The sequence below is a fragment of the Corylus avellana genome, chromosome 4 (genome assembly GCF_965113065.1).
Source record: "Corylus avellana chromosome 4, dhCorAvel1.hap1.2, whole genome shotgun sequence".
Taxonomy (NCBI): domain Eukaryota; kingdom Viridiplantae; phylum Streptophyta; class Magnoliopsida; order Fagales; family Betulaceae; genus Corylus; species Corylus avellana.
In genome coordinates, this window is record NC_142493.1 from 20,968,575 (window position 1) to 20,986,535 (window position 17,961).

General features: G+C 36.8%; 3 protein-coding genes across 3 annotated transcripts; all 3 read left to right on the plus strand.

Annotated features, from left to right (window-relative positions):
- The first annotated feature begins 1,320 nt into the window (after positions 1 to 1,320).
- LOC132178204 (uncharacterized) lies at positions 1,321 to 2,217 on the plus strand. Its single transcript, XM_059590651.2, has 2 exons — positions 1,321 to 1,933; positions 2,060 to 2,217. Exons 1-2 carry the CDS (start codon positions 1,321 to 1,323, stop codon positions 2,215 to 2,217), a joined length of 771 nt encoding a protein of 256 aa, XP_059446634.2.
- A 3,908-nt stretch (positions 2,218 to 6,125) lies between these two features.
- LOC132177553 (Auxin efflux carrier family protein) lies at positions 6,126 to 8,424 on the plus strand. Its single transcript, XM_059589922.2, has 2 exons — positions 6,126 to 6,394; positions 6,884 to 8,424. The coding sequence occupies exon 2, from the start codon at positions 6,919 to 6,921 to the stop codon at positions 8,293 to 8,295; it is 1,377 nt and encodes a 458-aa protein (XP_059445905.1). The 5' UTR covers positions 6,126 to 6,394; positions 6,884 to 6,918; the 3' UTR covers positions 8,296 to 8,424.
- A 6,565-nt stretch (positions 8,425 to 14,989) lies between these two features.
- LOC132179392 (putative ribose-5-phosphate isomerase 2) lies at positions 14,990 to 16,651 on the plus strand. The gene has a single exon (XM_059592116.2). It carries the CDS (start codon positions 15,449 to 15,451, stop codon positions 16,274 to 16,276), a length of 828 nt encoding a protein of 275 aa, XP_059448099.1. The 5' UTR covers positions 14,990 to 15,448; the 3' UTR covers positions 16,277 to 16,651.
- Positions 16,652 to 17,961: the final 1,310 nt, after the last annotated feature.

A 17,961-nucleotide genomic window follows, 5' to 3' on the forward strand; every position in this document is an offset into this window, starting at 1 on the left:
TGCACATGTCTCAGTATTTTGACCATAAATTTCCCTCTCAAATATTGGATTGAAGTGATTCAAGAAGCATTGGAAAGCTAACTCAAAATAATACAATTCTATTTGAAATAGGATTTTCCTAATTCGGACGGTTACTATGCCAAAATCACCCCGCACTAAAAGGACGCAAATCTGGACGAATCCTATTCCGATTTCAGACTTCTATTTTGACTGGGAGACAGACCTCCAAATTATCTAGGTTTAATAGGGCTTCTAGGATTTTCCTAAGCCTATAAATAGACTTCTTTGCATTCAAGAAAATATATACAATTCTAGAGACTAGTTTTGGGATACAATTTTGGAGACAAAATATAATCCACAGCTTTTCTGTTAGTTTAGTTTTTTTTTTTTAGGTTTAGATTTTAGTTTCATAGTCATGTGGAGCTAAATGCTCAACTAAGGTTGGGGATGAAGCCTCACCGATGAAGAACAACATCGCTTTATTGTAAGTTTTTATTATTCCGATTTTATTGGTTTATTATTTCAATTGTTTTACTTCTTTTTAATATGTAGCATGATTCTTGGATATCTTGTTGTGATTCAAGGATACACTTGATGATTTAGGATAATTTCACATAATTGATTACTTGGTTTTTAACTCATAAAAATTGGATATCCTTTGTGATTTGTTCTACGGATACATTTGGTGTTTCAATTAAATTTGGATTCATTTTGTGATTTGGTCAATAAATGGATACATACGATGTTTTTGATTAATTCTTTGAAGCATAGTAAAACATACATAAGATTTAAATTGTGAAAACTTTGGATTAATATTGATAAATATATAATATGTTGTTATGATTTTGTGAGTGTAGATTCCGCATCCTTAGTGACTTTATCTATTGATTTACTTAGTTTATGTAGTTTATGTTTAGTCTTCTAATTTTCAAAAATCAAAATTTAAAACTCTTTTGGAACTATGTTAGGATTTAATTAGTTTAAATATAAATTGCTATTTCAATAATACAATTCTCTGTGAGATCGGCCTCGCACTTGTAATCCATTAACTACAATTGATTCCTGCACTTACGAGTTAATATAAATTGACACATCAATCAACATCATATAAACACTATAATCAAAGTTCCCATGGATACCCCACCATGGAAGCTTATAGGCTTTTATGGACATCTGGTACTGACTAAACGTCACACAACATGGAGTCTACTAAAAATCTTAGCGCAATTTAAGCCATTGCTATGGGCTTGCATAGGTGACTTCAATGAGATATAGACATCTTCGGAGAAGTGGGGAGGCAATGTGAGACATAAACATCAAATGCAGAACTTCCAACAAGCCTTGGAGGATTGCAAGCTTACTGATTTGGGATTTTATGGCCCAAAGTTTACTTGGAGAAACTGTAGGGAATGGGAGAATTTTATAAAGGAAAGGCTTGATAGGGGTGTGGCAAACCAAGCATGGAGGGATATGTTTCCAACAGCCGAGGTGCAAGTGGAAATTGCTATAGGGTTTGACCATTCCTCTATTATTTTACATCCTACAAGTACGGCGAGAGATAGGAGGTATGGACAAAAATTCCGGCATGAGGCAAGTTGGACTCTTGAAGAGGAATACCCAGTTGTGATTAAGCAAATATGGGAACAACCAAGTTCGGGTGGCAGCCACTGGGACAAGTTGGGCGTGAAATTAATGGGTTGCAGGAGACCATTAGTTCAATGGCAAAAAAATAAAAAGGACCCAAAATTCTCGAAGCTTAAATCCAAGCTCTTGGAGTTGCAAGGGAGGGAAGGGTTGGCTTTGTGTGAAGAGGAAAAACATGTTCAAAAGGAGTTACAACTACTTTTGGACAAAGATGACGTTAGATGGAGGAAGCGGGCAAAGAAGGTGTGGCTAAAAAATGGGGACCGGAATACTAAATACTATCACGCATGTGCAAACACTAAGCGACAGAAAAATTTCATATACACGATTATGGATGTGGAGGGGCAGAAATGGTAGACATCAGAAACAGTGGCCATGACTTTTGTTAACTATTTCTCTGACTTGTTTAAAGCAGGCCAGAGAAGGACATGGAACCATGCCTTAGACACCTTGGGAGTCTCGGGGGAGATGAATGCTGAATTATTGAAGGGGTTTACCAACGAAGAAGTAAGTGCGGCAATTTTACAAATGGCTCCTCTTAAAGCTCCGGGCTCGGATGGATTCACGACATAATTTTTTCAAAAAAATTGGGCAACTATTGGGGAAGAGGTATGTAAAACTGTAATTGAGATTTTAAATTTGGGAGTGATGCCTACTACTTTGAATTTGACGCATTTAGTCCTTATTCCTAAGACTAAAACCCTTTCACGTGTCATTGAATTCCGTCCGATAAGCTTATGTAATGTGTTGTATAAAGTATTCTCCAAGGTCCTTGCCAATAGATTGAAGAAGGTTTTACCATTTATTATTTCCCCAACACAAAGCGTTTTTATCCCGGGGAGGTTAATTTTAGATAACATTTTAGCGGCTTATGAGACTCTCCACACTATGCATTCCGGTATGAGGGGGAAAAAGGGGTTCATGGCGGTAAAGCTTGATATGAGCAAGGCATATGACCGGGTAGAATAGAGATTTTTGAAAGCAATCATGAAGGCATGGGTTTTGATGATCGGTGGATTTGCCTGATTATGATGTGCGTAACATTGACTCAATATGCGGTCTTAGTAAATGGAACTCCATGGGGCAAAATCACTCCATCCAGGGGTCTCAGATAGGGAGATCCTATCTTACCGTATCTTTTCCTGATCTATGCTGAGGCTTTAAGTTCCATGCTGACTAATGCCAATTGTAAGGGGAGGTTGTCGAGCGTTCCTACTTCCAAAAGAGGCCCCCATATTAGCCACCTGTTTTTCGCAGATGATAGTTTATTGTTTTGTAGGGATAATCAATCACACTGGAGTGCCATGACGGATATATTGAAGATGTATGAAGGGGCATCCGGACAAAAAATGAATACAAGCAAGACTTCCATTTTTTTCAGTAAAAATACTCCAATGGAGGATCAACGACAGATTTTGGAGATATCTAGAATACCAACCACTCAACAATATGACACATATCTGGGGCTCTCGGCACTTGTGGGGAAGTCGAGAACAACGGCTTTTCGAAGTATCATTGAATGGATATGGAAGCGACTCCAAGACTGGAAACTACAGTTCCTATCTCAAGCTGGAAAAGAAGTTCTATTGAAGGCGGTCATTCAAGCGATACCTACTTATTGCATGAGCGTGTTCCTATTTCCAAAGGCCTTATGGTTGGAAATAAATTCTCTCGTGCAAAAGTTTTGGTGGGGCCATAAGGAGAAGGAGAAAAAAATTGCTTGGATGAGTTGGAGTAGAATGGGGGTCTTGAAAGGGCGTGGAGGCATGGGGTTTAGAGATTTCAATTGTTTCAACAAGGCCCTCTTGGCGAAACAGGTGTGGAGAATGTGGAAAATGCCAGACAGCCTCATTGCAAAAATTATGAAAGCAAAGTACTTCCCAGATTGTTCCATTCTTGAAGCTTCAAAGGGAAAAATGCCATCTTTTGCTTGGAGAAGCATCCAAAGTGCTTGTGATATTGTTCGGGAGGGCCTTGTGTGGAGGGTGGGGAATGGTGAGAAAAGACATATTTGGCATGATAAGTGGTTGCCTGACCCGAACACCTACAAGATTCAATCACAACTGGCGGTGCTTGCACCATCGGCTAAGGTGAATGAACTTGTGGATAGCAATACAAGGTGATGGAATGTCAATCTCATAAAACAGATTTTTTCACTAGCTGAAGTGAAAATAATTCTATCCATACCTCTTAGTAGCACAAATCAGACGGATGGTCTGTTGTGGAGGGGTACGGTAAAGGGTGAATTTTTGGTTCGCACCGCTTATCACTTGCAAAAGGAGAAGAAGGAAGAGGGTCGAGCCGAATGTTCAACCTTGAATTCAAGTGGTGATGTGTGGAAGAAGATATGGAAAATGCAGGTGCCAAATGTAGAGAAAAACTTTCTCTGGAAGGCTTGCCATGATATACTACCTACAAGAGAAAATCTGCACAGGAGGAAGGTTATCGATGATCCGACGTGTCCCATCTGTGGACTAGAGGTTGAGATGGCTTTCCATATTCTATGGCATTGCCCATCAACCATGGATGTGTGGTGTGAAGGGGATCGTAAATTCCAAAAAAGTTCTCTCAGTGGCCCTCATTTTGTATAGGTTGTGGAAGGAATGTTCAGCCTGTGTCATAGTGAAGAGATGAGAATGTTTGTTGGTATGGCAAGAAGGATATGGCTACAAAGGAATGAGGTTGTACATGGTGGGTCTTTTTCCTCTCCAAAAGAGCTGCTTATATGTACAAAGGGGGCACTCCTAGATTACCAATAAGCCCATGTGAAACTGATTCCGACTAGGGTCTTGCCCATGCCGGATTCGATGTTGACACCTCTAAATGGCTGGATTCTTGTGAATTGGGATGCTTCTCTTGACTAGGAAAGAGGAAGGGTTGGTTTGGGTGTGCTGCTGTGGGACCATACATGGAAGATGATCATGGCGAAATGTCTCACACGGAGAGGATATCTGAGTGCTGCAGATGCGGAAGCTATGGTAGCAATTACAGCCACTCAAATTTGCCGCACTTGGGGTTTTGACAGGGTGTTGTTTGTGGGTGATGCAAAGGTGGTTGTTGATGCGATACAGAATGGGGAGAGGAGCTGGAGTCTGTGACATCCTCTTATCCAAGACCTTAGTCTTCACCTACAAGAGTTCTCTCGATGGAAAATTGCTTATAGCAGTAGGGAGGCAAACTGACCAGCTCACGAGCTAGCGAAAATGGCAACGACAAATGTAATGGATGCTATGTGGGTTGTTGACCCTCCCTTATGTATTCAGAACCTTCTGGTTCTTGAGGAACCTGCTTTTGCTATTTGATTAGTAATGAAAGTCACACGTTTATCAAAAAAAAAAAATAATAATACAAAACAACGCACAAATGTTCTTATTCCTCTACCTTCTTCTTCCTCACGCGCAACGCAGAACACCCAACCATTTTTTTCAAAAGAAATTCTGGAAAAAGAAAAAAGTACGTATATTTAGCTTTTTCAAGAAATGGATTGTGTAATACTCATTTCCAGATTTTCCTCTACATAAAGGGTTTGACGTTCGTGAGAATGCTCTCCAAACGTACGTATGTAATACTCTTTCCAATAATAGGATTGTGTACTACTCTTTTCCATATTTTTTTTCTTCCCGAATTTCTTATGTTGAATAATTTCCGAACATATGTTATTATTATTATTTTTTTTTGTTTTTCACTTTGACATCAGGAAGAAGGTAAGGGAAGAAGAGCTGTGAGTTGTTTTTGTGCCTTTTTTTATTTATTATTATTTTGGAAAGAAAACGAGTTATTTTGTTTATTAATAAGATCAAAAAAAGTGGCATTTTTTTAACCCTTAGATATAATGGACGGCTAAATTTAGAAATTTGAGAAATTCAAATTCTCTAAGAATTCGAGGGGATCCGGATATGTAAATGCCTCCCCAATAGCAAAAATATCCTTCATAAAATTTAAAAAATTCTTCAAATTATATATAAAAAACTAAAAACTAATTTCTAAGGGATAAATACAAAAAAGCCTCTTGAACTGCCAACCATTTTCAAAAAAGCCCAATAGACAGGTGTAACACTTAGATACATCAAATTACCATTTTGTAACAAAAATGCTTATCCGTTAGCCTGTACCATTAGAGCCGATAAAAAATAAAATTTGACCAAAATCTTCTAAAAATACCCTGACTTTGGCAATTGAAAAACCAAATTTACAATTTCTAGTGATTAATACTAATTTATTTATATAAGACAAAACTCAATTCTGCCAATTTATATATATATAAAAGACAACTCAAATCCTTACGAAGGGATTGGGCCATTGCATTTGCAAATGAAGCATTTATGAAGAAGAAGCCAAATTTTGTGCCGTTTGCTCAGAAATACCATGGACGATGATCATCCCCTCGTAGAAGTTTTTATTTAAAAACTATACATCCAAGAAGTTTTTGACAAGTTATAGAACAAATTCACTCTAATTTTGAGCCAATTTAAAATAATTGAATTAGTTTAGTTTATCTAAACTATGTAATTTACAAAATTGGTAATTTGGTATATGTAACGAGTCTTCGTGTGGCTTGAAATTGAGATGACCTCATGTAGACTCGAGTGTCATGCCGTCGTATTAACGTGGCAATTAGGCATTGAGCTTTACCGTGTCCCTGGCCCCCCTGAATAGAGGTGGTTATCCAAACCCCGTTCATCTTTTCTCTGCAACTCAAAGCCTCGGCCAGAATCTTTAGGCCTCTCGAAGATTCACTCTTTTATGATCTGTAAGTTCTGTTTCTTTCTCTCCTTTCACTTCTGCAAATTGGGTATGATGTTACTGTGGAAAACTTCAAGAACCCATTATTCTCGTTGATTTTCTTAGAGTATAGGATAAATCTGAGATACCCTTTTCTTTTTCTGATCTGGAGAATCCCATCTCGGCTTTCACTAAATTTGACTAGGGTTTATGAAAACCCATGGTGTATTTCTTTGATATGGGTTCTTTGTGATGATCTTGTCAATAATGTGTTTATCGATTAATCTGCAATTTTTGATAATTTGTCAAATTCGAATTTGTGGGTTTTGGTTTGTGATAATCTATGTGACCCACGTGGTATTGTCACTGATTTTGTTTACATTTCTTACTAATATGTTAATTTCATTTTGGGGCACTCCAAAATTTTGTGGCGTTTACGTTATGCTGTTGTTGGTGCCATACGAACCGAAACTACTGATTTCATTCAAGTTTTTGTGAATTTGTTTGATTTTTGCAGAAAGAATTGCTGGCTTTTTAGCACAAAAAGGCAAAATGATGCGTTACTTAAATGAGCTCTATCACGACAAAATGAAGTCTAGTGGTGAAGATTTGCTTAGTGCAATAATCCCTTTGATGAAACTCCTTTCCCTCACGGTTATAGGTCTGGTTCTTGCACACCCAAAAACTCAAATAATTCCTAGAGCGACATTTAGGCTCCTCAGCAAGCTTGTTTTTGCTCTGTTCTTACCCTGCCTAATCTTTACCGAACTCGGTGAAAGCATTACACTTGAGAACTTTGCTGATTGGTGGTTTATACCGGTTAATGTGTTAGTCAGTACAGCTATTGGTTGTGTCCTTGGGTTCTTAGTCGTGGTTATTTGCCGCCCACCTCCTCAGTTTAGAAGATTCACCATTATCATGACTGCATTTGGTAATACTGGAAATCTCCCTCTTGCCATTGTTGGATCAGTCTGTCATACTGCGGATAACCCATTTGGATCCCATTGTCATTCAAGAGGGGTGGCTTATGTCTCTTTTTCTTCATGGGTTTCTGTGATTCTTGTTTATACCCTCGTGTATCACATGATGGAGCCTCCATTGGAATATTATGAGATTGTTGAAGATGAGGGTGAGATTGTTGAAGAAGGGGGTGAGATTGAAGAAGAGCAAACAGTTAATGATGCCAGTAGGCCTCTCCTTGTAGAAGCTGAATGGCCTGGTATTGAAGATAAAGAAACTGAGCATTCCAAAACACCCTTTATTGCTAGAATTTTCCAAAACATATCAAATGTTTCTCAGACTTCTTTTCCTGACGTTGAGACTACAGGAGAAGGCGGTGCAAACAGTCCTAGGTCCATTAGATGTTTGGCTGAGCCTAAAGTCGTCAGGAGGATGAGAATTGTGGCTGAACAAACTCCAATACAGCACATTCTTCAACCTCCAACTATTGCTTCTTTGTTAGCTATCATCATTGGGACGGTGCCTCAATTAAAAGCTTTCCTCTTTGGATATGATGCTCCACTATCTTTTGTTACAGACAGTTTAGAGATTTTAGGTGGTGCAACGGTCCCTTCTGTGATGCTTATTCTTGGGGGTATGCTTGCTGAGGGGCCAAATGACTCTAAACTTGGGCTTCGAACTACAGTTGGTATAAGCATAGCGAGGCTCTTGGTGCTTCCTGTGCTTGGAATTGGTGTAGTAGCATTGTCTGATAAACTGAATTTTCTGGTCCACGGTGATGCAATGTACAGATTTGTGCTTTTGATGCAATACACAACACCAAGTGCCATTTTATTGGGCGCAATTGCCAGCTTGAGGGGATATGCAGTTAGCGAGGCTTCAGCACTTCTTTTTTGGCAGCATGTGTTCGCCCTCTTCTCCCTTTCTGTGTATATTGTTATCTACTTCAAAATAATCCCATATGTTTGAGGTTTGGCTAATATTTTACTACCTCAAAGGCCCTTCAATTAGTGGTTAGTGTTTAAATATCATCAGATTACTGCTCACTCTGTCAATTACGGTATATTACTTAAATAAGATTTACATGTTTATTTGCTCTATGTGCTCTACTTGGTGCTGGTGATGGAGGTAAGTGATGCTTCTCGCCATTCAAGGATGGTTCTTTTATGAAAGTTGATTTTGTTGAATGATTAAATATGGTTCTTGTTCTGTAAAAGCTTTGTTAGCACCCAAGTTAGTCATTTTATTTTTTATTAGGCATTGTGTATAGCTCTGAAAGCTTTCTCGGGTAAAGCCATTGACTATAGTAATAGATCATTTATATTATTTTTTTCCCCCTGTAAAAGTGACTCATTCAGAAAAGGGAATATCATTAAGCAATCATTCCCAATTAGTTGACATTGCCTAAATGAATCCTGTTAAAATACTGGAAAAGGGAAGTACAGAAAAGTTCAATCAAAGTAATCTAAAGCTACTATGCTTGATATAAATATTTAGTCTTTTGGAAATATGATAGAGAAGTCCTAGACAATTAATCTTTCCAAAAGCAGTAAAATATGGCTTTTAGTTATATGGACACTGAATGCTGCAACCAAAGTTACTAAATGCACAATTCTTCGAGACTGTGACTCATTCGATAGAGTGAGATCAAAGTTACGGAAATGAGTTAGTTGATTGATTCTATTTCTATAAACTGTTTTCTGTGGTTAAGACTTGATAATTTAGCTGGTAGGCAAAAATAAGCTTGACAAAAAATTAGAAAAATGAGGTGATGGGACCGCTTTTCTAAGTAGGGTTGGTTACTGACTTCTTTTGGTTGGAGTCGGAAAATAGATTCCGAGCCAAGCCGAATGACACCGAATATCGATCAATCAGAAATCTTGGGTTGGCTTGGAATTCAGATTTACTGTTGGCTTTCGCCAGTACCTCTAAGAATGATGAATGCAAAGAAGAGGAAAAAAAGAAATATAAAAAGAAAGCACCTTGGCATATGCTTTGGTTGAGAATGTTTTAGGTTTTCAAACCTATCATGTCACCTTCTCTCTCTTTTTTTTTTTTTTTCCAAGTCCTCATGATATGTCACCTTATCACCTTGTCTCCTCTCATTTTATTTTTCCTAACGGCCTTTCACCCTTTCATTCACACATGTTGCCTTCTTCGATTTTCAGTACCTTTCACCTTTTTTTCTTTTTTGGGCAAATTAAATATAAAGAACCTTTTTCTTTGAGCCGGCCCTGCATTTGACCTTGGAAAACTTCTATGTTTGTCTTACCTAGGGAATTCAGGAAGGGTATGCGAGGGCAATATATTTGAGGGTGCTAAAAGAGCCACCTCACGTTTATTTGTTAGCATTTGTTAATTAATTAATAATTTTGTTGTAGATCCATTGCTGGTATCATGGATATGTTATTAGAATTTCATGTTGATTGTCACATGCCTAATGTTATGCTTATTTTATGAGGTATACTTGCTGAGGTTAGAAATGATTCCCACACCCAAACTGTGATTTATGTATTCATGGAAAGGTTATTTGGTGCTTCTTTTGCTAGTGATTGAGATTGTGGCTTTGGCATTAAACTGAATTTACTTTTCAGTAGCAATTTTTTCTTTTCCTGAGCACCTTTGTTCATAGAAATTTAAAACTACACCTTCACACCTTTGTTTTTGTGCACAGCAGGAAGTGTGATCTTATTCTAACATCATTTATCTACCCTCTTCCTGCATACTATTGCCTGCTGTAACGGCTCTTAAATGCTTGAGGTTTGTTTGAAAATCTTTTGCAAAAGAGAAGTGGCCATGTTCCATTGGATTACTGCCATCTTCTTGCTTGTAACATGTACCATGGAGTTGTTCAGTTTCTGTGTTTTCCGTTTCATAGCAGGTGTTGCAGGTGAAGAGGCGTATTTGCTGTCAACCAACATGTAAGCATGAAATGAGATTAATTTACTGTATTTTGTATGAAAAGTTAAGATATACAAGAGGATCCAGTTTCTACATAGATATTCATTGGCCAATCAAATAGAGCGGATCTTCTTTATGGAAAATGAGCTCTTCAATTTGGTTTTCATGTGTGGATTCAAAGAAGGATCCATGTTTATTACTTTGAAACTACAAGGTTTATATATGGTCAAAAGTTGTTGGTCCAAGGGGCCAATTCCTGGTCAAACATTGGACCTAATTCCTTGCTCCTAAGCAGAAGATTGATCAGAACTCTTGTTTGGATCAGAGAACATGGAAATCGTGTTAGAATTAGGCGGTCAAATTGAAAGTCCTTATTTCCTGTAGCTTATCCTGGATTTGGATTTGAATATGAATATTCTTGAATTTTTAATGTAAACTAGGATTCTCAATTTTCGACAAGAGATAAGAATTCAACACGAAATTAACGAGTAAAGATTAAAGGGTTTGACACGTCTAATTATAAGGGTCGGTTTAGAGTTCACTTATATAACTTTATACTTATATTTTGATACAACTCAAACTCGACACATGACATTAGGGGTTGATAATATTTGACATGACTCGCGAATTCAACATAAAATTAATGACTTAAAATTAAGGGCTTTGATCTGATTAAATAAAAAAATTAATTAAGATTGGCTTATATAATCTACAGCCTAAATCCACTGTAATTGCCACCCGTAACTTGTGTGCTAATATAAATTCAGTTTTTAAAATACAAACAAAATACAGACAGCATGCTGCTAATAGAGACAACATCTAAGAATTGAAGGTTCCCAAGAAGATGTGCTGGAAAAATATTGAGAAGCTCAAGAGGACAAAAGTCGACGATAGATTGATTTGATTACTCCAACCGAACATCTCACACAAAACTAAAAGAAAATTGGTGTGCGAGTCCATAGTCGTTGTCAAAACGGCATGATCCTGTACCTCTATTCTATTGTGCCTTCCAATAAATAAATTCAATATATATATAAATAAATAAAGTACTGAAAAAAGTCTTAAAATATTTTAATATTATATAAAGTCAACGAGATTCCACGCTAAAATTCTAAGGCAATGTAATCCAGTGGTTAGGAATATGCGGAGAATCGTGATAAAAAGCAAGCTCCACGCCTTGTTTCCCACCGCCTTCCTAAAGACGACCAAAAGTGATAGACCACTGAGGACCATGAGTATGATGGATGGACGATATTAGCCGCCCCCACCCTTTAAAGCATGCCTTGAACCTATTTAGTTTTAGTCAAATTTTCAATTATGTTATATTTATATCATTTGCCCAAAAAGCATATAAGATACACGCATTTAATTTAAATTTTGCGTATATTCCCCGACATCGCTCCCTAGTCATTCATTTTAGGAAAAATTGTAAATTATTTATTTTTTTTTTAAATAAAAAATATATATATATAATTGATTTATGTGGTTTACTTGATTTACAATTAACTCTATATGGTATCAAAATGAACTTAAAGGCCTATGAGGTATGTCAAAAAAAAAAAAATAGTTTGTACAGTCTAATTCCGTCAATTGACTTAACAGATTTTGATAGTATAAAACGTTAGAGCCAATAAAATTATGATATTTATCCCCTTTAGGTCAGTTTCACACTAACACAATTTGTTAAGTTAGTAAACAAAATTTGACTGTAGAAACTAAATTGTTTTATTGGCAATTGGCATACCTCACGAACTTTTGATTTCATTTTGATATTACATGAAGCAAATTGTAAATTAAGTAAACCACAATGACTAATTTTGTATTTTTCCCCTCATTTTAAGTCAATAAATAAATAAATATAAATTGAAGGGCGGGTTTGGTACATAAATATGGCTATTTCTTTAGGAATAGGAAGGGTTATTATTGGGAATACAATGAGTTGAAATGAAGTGACCATTCATATTTTTTTAATTTGGTGACAAAAAGTAATTTTCTAAATGAAATTAAATCAAAATTTCTAAAATACTTTTATATATATATTTCAGAACATTCTTTGGTAACTAGTCAACCTAACAGAATACCGTGAATGGATGATACCACCATTGATGACGCTTAGGGGCGGCTGCAACTATCCATTAGCCATGGACTGTGCTAGCACGACCACCCATAGTGGCACAAGGGGCAACCACACCACCTTTGATATCTGCTAAGGTGGCTGGCCACTCCTAGAATATTTTGATTTTTTTTATATAAATTTTAAGTTTGAAGAATTTTTATTTTTTTAAAAAAGATATTTTTGGAAGACCCATTTTGTTTCTTAAGGAAAACTATTCCTCAATTTAAAGGAATAGTCATTCTTCTAGCTATTCCTTCCCTATCCCTATAGAAATAGTTATTTTCGGTTTTAAGTCTTACATCACAAAGACTTTTACTATAGCTACTCCCTATTAGGCTATTACCAAACAAACCTTTAACTCTTTACTTAAATCTCTTTTAGCTTTTTAGAGTAAAGAGTGCTAAAGAGATTAAAGCATCTCCAACAGTCATTGTAATTTAACTTTTTAATTAAATTTAGCTATTATGCCATATTTTTTCTTTTCTCTGGTTCATCTCCGAGACTCCATCGAAACACCATTCTCAGCATCCAAAATATTTTTTCCTTTTCTTCTCTTTCTCTCCCACTTTCTCTTCTTCTCTCTTCTCTTTCATTCTCAGCACCCAATTTTTTTTTTTTTCCTTGAAACCTGTCTCTGAAACTCTAGGAAGCACTCTCTCAGAAATTAATTAGTCTAATTGTATGTTTTAGTGTGTTGTTTATTTTATTTTTAGAAATTTTCATTTTGTTTGACCTTTTTATTGCATTGAGTAGTTTGATTACTTTTTGTGAAAAGGGGAAATGATACCAAATCAGAACATTGGGATTTTTTTTTTCTCCCACTACAAAAAGGAAGGGTTGGAAATAAAGATATCATGATTCAGCAGAATTTTCATGATTAGTAATTATATTTTGCCCATATTTTTGTTGGGAATTGCTAAGCGTTCTTATGGTATTTTCTTAGTATTATTCTAATATGATGTGGATATTATTTTTTTTTAAATTAAAAAAGAAACTTTTCTTATTTCTCTCCCTTTGTTTTTAAAAAATATATTCACGTAGAGTTAAGAGAATACTAAGAGAACACCATAAAAACATCTAGACATTCTTTTCTTTTTCTTTTTAAATTTTTTTTTATATCATCTTACAAATTAAGTATTAAATTGTGGACTTATGTAAACCTTACATAAATCAATAATAGATCTCATAAATCTAATGGTTAATCTATTAAATTTGTAAAAAAATATAAAAAAATATGAGCCAATTATTGACATAAATCATTTCTTTCTTTATCTTTCGCAAAATTGCCTATCAATAAGTTGAACGAAAAGATATGGACAAACAATATAATAATTGCTTCGCAGCACACATTAAAATAAATAAATAAATAAAAGTTGTTTTGCACGTGATAATGTGGTCCCATGCACCTTTGTCACGTTTGAGAGAGAATTGTGGTTTGTGTTCGAATTGATTTGGGAACTCTTGATTCCTGGAACTAGTGGAGCTTGTAAAAATAGATAAAATCTAACAAAATAAAAAAGAATGCATATTATTATTATTGATTTTTTTTTATTTTTTATTTTTATGATATTAAATAAAATACTTTTTTTTTTTTTTTATTGAACTTGTGCATCTCACGGGTACGCGTGATCATATTACGCACGCCAGCGTGAGTACACAGTGTCTTATGCTGGTATAAACAGTAACTAAAATAATATTAAAATAATGGTGAAACAATAACTTTTTGTTATTGTTCACAGCGTGCGTGAGGCACAGTGCGTGCATAAGATCACCACGGGTATTATTCTAGTTTAAAAGGGTACAAAAGTGAGAATGAGGTATTTTAAATTAAATGGGTTACGTATAAAAGTGGTAATGAATCACGATATGAAGTATTTTTTTTTTAAAAAAATTTTAATTTTTTAAATATAGGATCAAAACATCCTCATTTTGTCTTTAAGGGGTAACTTAATCGGTTGGGGACCACGCCTTATGATGCAGAGGTCACTAGATTGAATCTCCCCTCCCTCTATTGTGTGTAGATGTAAAAAAAAAAAAATCGTCATTTTGTTTATATTACTTTACTATTAAACTCTATTATAGGAAATTATAATAAATTTAAAACACTACTAATATTACATCACACTAAATAAATTAACTTTTTTTTTTTTTTTTCAGTTACTTTGGATAGTATGTTTGTTTGGGAAAAAAGAAATATACCATGTTGTGCCCTAAATCAATATCTTAATTTCAGGTTCATATATATTATATTTATTAAGTCAGAATAAAATGTTAAAAAAACATTTAGTAAAATTTCATATATGTAAATTATTTTTGTTCAATTTTCCAATATATCTACAATTATATCAGCATATATATTCAGTTTGTTATATTTTATTTATCTATATTTTTTTTCTTGGTTTAAGAAAATCCTTAATTACTTTTTATTTGTAAAGTTCCCAAGGATTTGTAGATTAATAGAATTATTTTATTAACATATCTGATTACGCAGATAAAGATATTACATCATATGAAAATAATTTTTTTTAAAAAAAAAAAGAAAAAAAGAAAAAGAAGAAGAAAGTAAATAAGAGAAAAATAAGAAAATATTTTAACAATGAAATAAACCCCAGGGGCCACGGCATCTGTTCCTAGCTTGGAGGCATCTCTTTCCCCCACCGCGCCAAATACGCCAGATTTCAGCGCTTTCCTGCCTCCCTTCGTCACTCGGGTGCAATATATATTGAAACCCTTTTCCCCCGATTTTCTTCACCATCTTCCCCACCTCTCCTTTTGATTTATAAAGGCAGCCAAACAAGCCCTAGGTGTGTGCGCCTCCTCCTCACTTAACCCTATCTCTCTCTCTCTCTCTCTCTCTCTTTCTCTCTCACTTCTTATTCGTCTTCGTCGTTATTCTCATCACCACACGTTCCAAGGATAACCCATACCTTACTTTTTTGTATTTTTTTCCTATCGAACATTTCCAACCCATTCAAGTTTCTGGGTTTCCTATATAGAAGAGAACAATGAAAGCATTCTTTGGACTTGAATAGCCTAAAATCCCAATCCCAATCCCAGATTTTGTTTTGTTTTGTTTTTTTTTTTTTTTTCTTTCTTTGGGTAAAGATGTTCAAGGGAATGGCTATTCCTTATCCCCATTTTGTTGGGTCAGAGAAATCTCCAATGGAGACAGGGATTCTGGTGCCTTCCTCGTCATCTCCTGCCTCTCTGTCTCCGGTCATTCTGACCCAGGACGAGCTCAAGAAGATCGCCGCCTACAAGGCAGTCGAGTACGTCGAGTCCGGCATGGTGCTCGGCCTCGGCACCGGTTCCACGGCAAAGCACGCCGTGGACCGCATCGGCGAGCTTCTGCGCCAGGGCAAGCTCCACAACATTGTCGGCATCCCCACCTCCACAAAGACCCACGAGCAGGCCCTCTCCCTCGGCATCCCTCTCACCGATCTCGACGCCCACCCCGTTGTCGACCTCGCCATCGATGGAGCGGACGAGGTCGACCCCTTCCTCAACCTCGTCAAGGGCCGAGGTGGGTCGCTCCTGCGAGAGAAGATGGTCGAGAGCTCTTGCCGGAAGTTCGTCGTCATTGTGGACGAGTCAAAGCTCGTCAAGCATCTGGGTGGTAGTGGGCTCGCCATGCCTGTCGAGATCGTGCCCTTTTGTTGGAAGTTCACGGCGCAGAGGCTGCAGGCTCTGTTTAAAGACTCTGGCTGCGTTGCGAAGCTCAGGACTTGCGGTGAAAACGGCGAACCCTCTGTGACGGATAACAGGAATTACGTTGTGGACTTGTATTTCAGTAAGGATATCGGGGATTTAAAGGCTGCGAGCGATGAGATTTTGCGGCTCGCTGGTGTTGTGGAGCACGGCATGTTTCTTGACATGGCGACCACGGTGATTGTGGCGGGGGAGCTCGGTATCACGGTGAAGAATAAGTTATAATTGATTTTTATGATTATTATCTAACAATTTTATATCTAGGAGTATTGGAATTTTTGGTTTTGTCGCGAAATTGGGGGAAAAGAAGGTTATTTGGGGATTATTCTAATGGGGGAAAAGGTGTTGGTTGCTAGAGTCATAGATTTGTTAAAATTGGTGGGGAGGGTCTCCTCAAGTTTTGTTATTGTTTTCAGATAACAGATTAGCAACAAAGAATTAGGAGCTCTGGATTTTGGCCACAGGCCTTTCGAATGTTCACTGTAACTCTCTTCTTAGAAATGAAATTCAGCTTCATTATCATATTTGATTTTAGTGAAACAGTTCTAAATTGATGCAATGATTGGTGCAAGCTTTTCTGCTTTGAATATAAGGCTTTTAGTTCTTCTTCGATATTTGTATTGCATAGTTGTTATTCGACAATTGTGAACAGCTACTCATGTTCTGCCTGGTGTCTTTATTCTGTATTTGGAACTTAGCAGAATTGGCGTTAATGTATGAGTTCTGAATGGGTGCGTGTCATTATCATCAAAGTGAGTTTCATTTGAAATCTGGCTTGGGCAAAATTCTTGACATCATGAAACACATGATGTATATTTCACTCGTAAGTCTGGTAAATCTGGGTGCGTTCTGATCAAAGGAACAGAAGAATCTGCATATATATTTTTTGGGTGTGGGCCCTGATGGGTGGGGGGAGAGGCATACTGCTCTATTTTCTGTACACTAAGCTTTAGTCTAACATTTCAGTTCACCTCTTTTAGCAAATTATTATGCTTTATACTGAGAAGGATTCAGATCCCCATCATTCCCCCTCCCCTCCAAAGAGGAGGCCGGGGGTAATAATAGGGATCCCCCAATTGCACAGGATCCCTGCCTGACCGAGAAAAGGGAGAAGGTTACACCTCAAGTGTTCTGAAGAGACACACTTGAGTAGCCTTCGTGAGCTGAGGACACTGCTACTTTCATCCATGCTGTATCTAACTCATATTAGTGGCTTTACTGAGCTTAGGGATATGCTGGTTTGTCATTTGATTTGTAGATTCTCATGGAGTGTGAAATTTCCATAGGATTTGTCATTTGGTATTATCTATTTCTATGTTTATTTTTGCTTATAACAGCACAGAACCTTGCTCTGGGACACTCTGGTTTTTGAGACTGCAGCTGTCTGTTTTACTTGATTCTGCTCATAATATTGAGTATTAGACCGCTGTGGATGTTAGTATCAGATATGGTCACAGACTCACAAGGTTCCAGAGCCTTACTTTGTCAACTAAGCTTCAATGTAATGCTCAGCCAATGAGGATTTTCTTGCAATGACTGCTTCTCGTCAGAAAACATCCAGTGATTCGTGGTGTTTCCTAAAGCGAAACTAGCTGAAATGAGCTGAGTTGAACCTTTTCTCCCATGGGTTTGTATAAGTGCTATGCATGAAGGGATTTGGTCCAACCTCAAGAGAGCAGGATTGATATGCTCACGGATTTTGCATACGAGTCTGCATCAACATTGAACTAAGCGTCTTGACAAGATTCTAGGCTTCTGGTTGTCGCTTGGGAAGCAAGGTGATTGCACAGCCAATTGGTGAAGCTGTTGTTTAAGCTGTTAAAGTGACAAACAGATTCTATTGCATTCTGAGATGTGTGCATCCTTTGAGTGTAGATTGCTTAGTTAACAAGAGTGTAGTTAGAAATAGA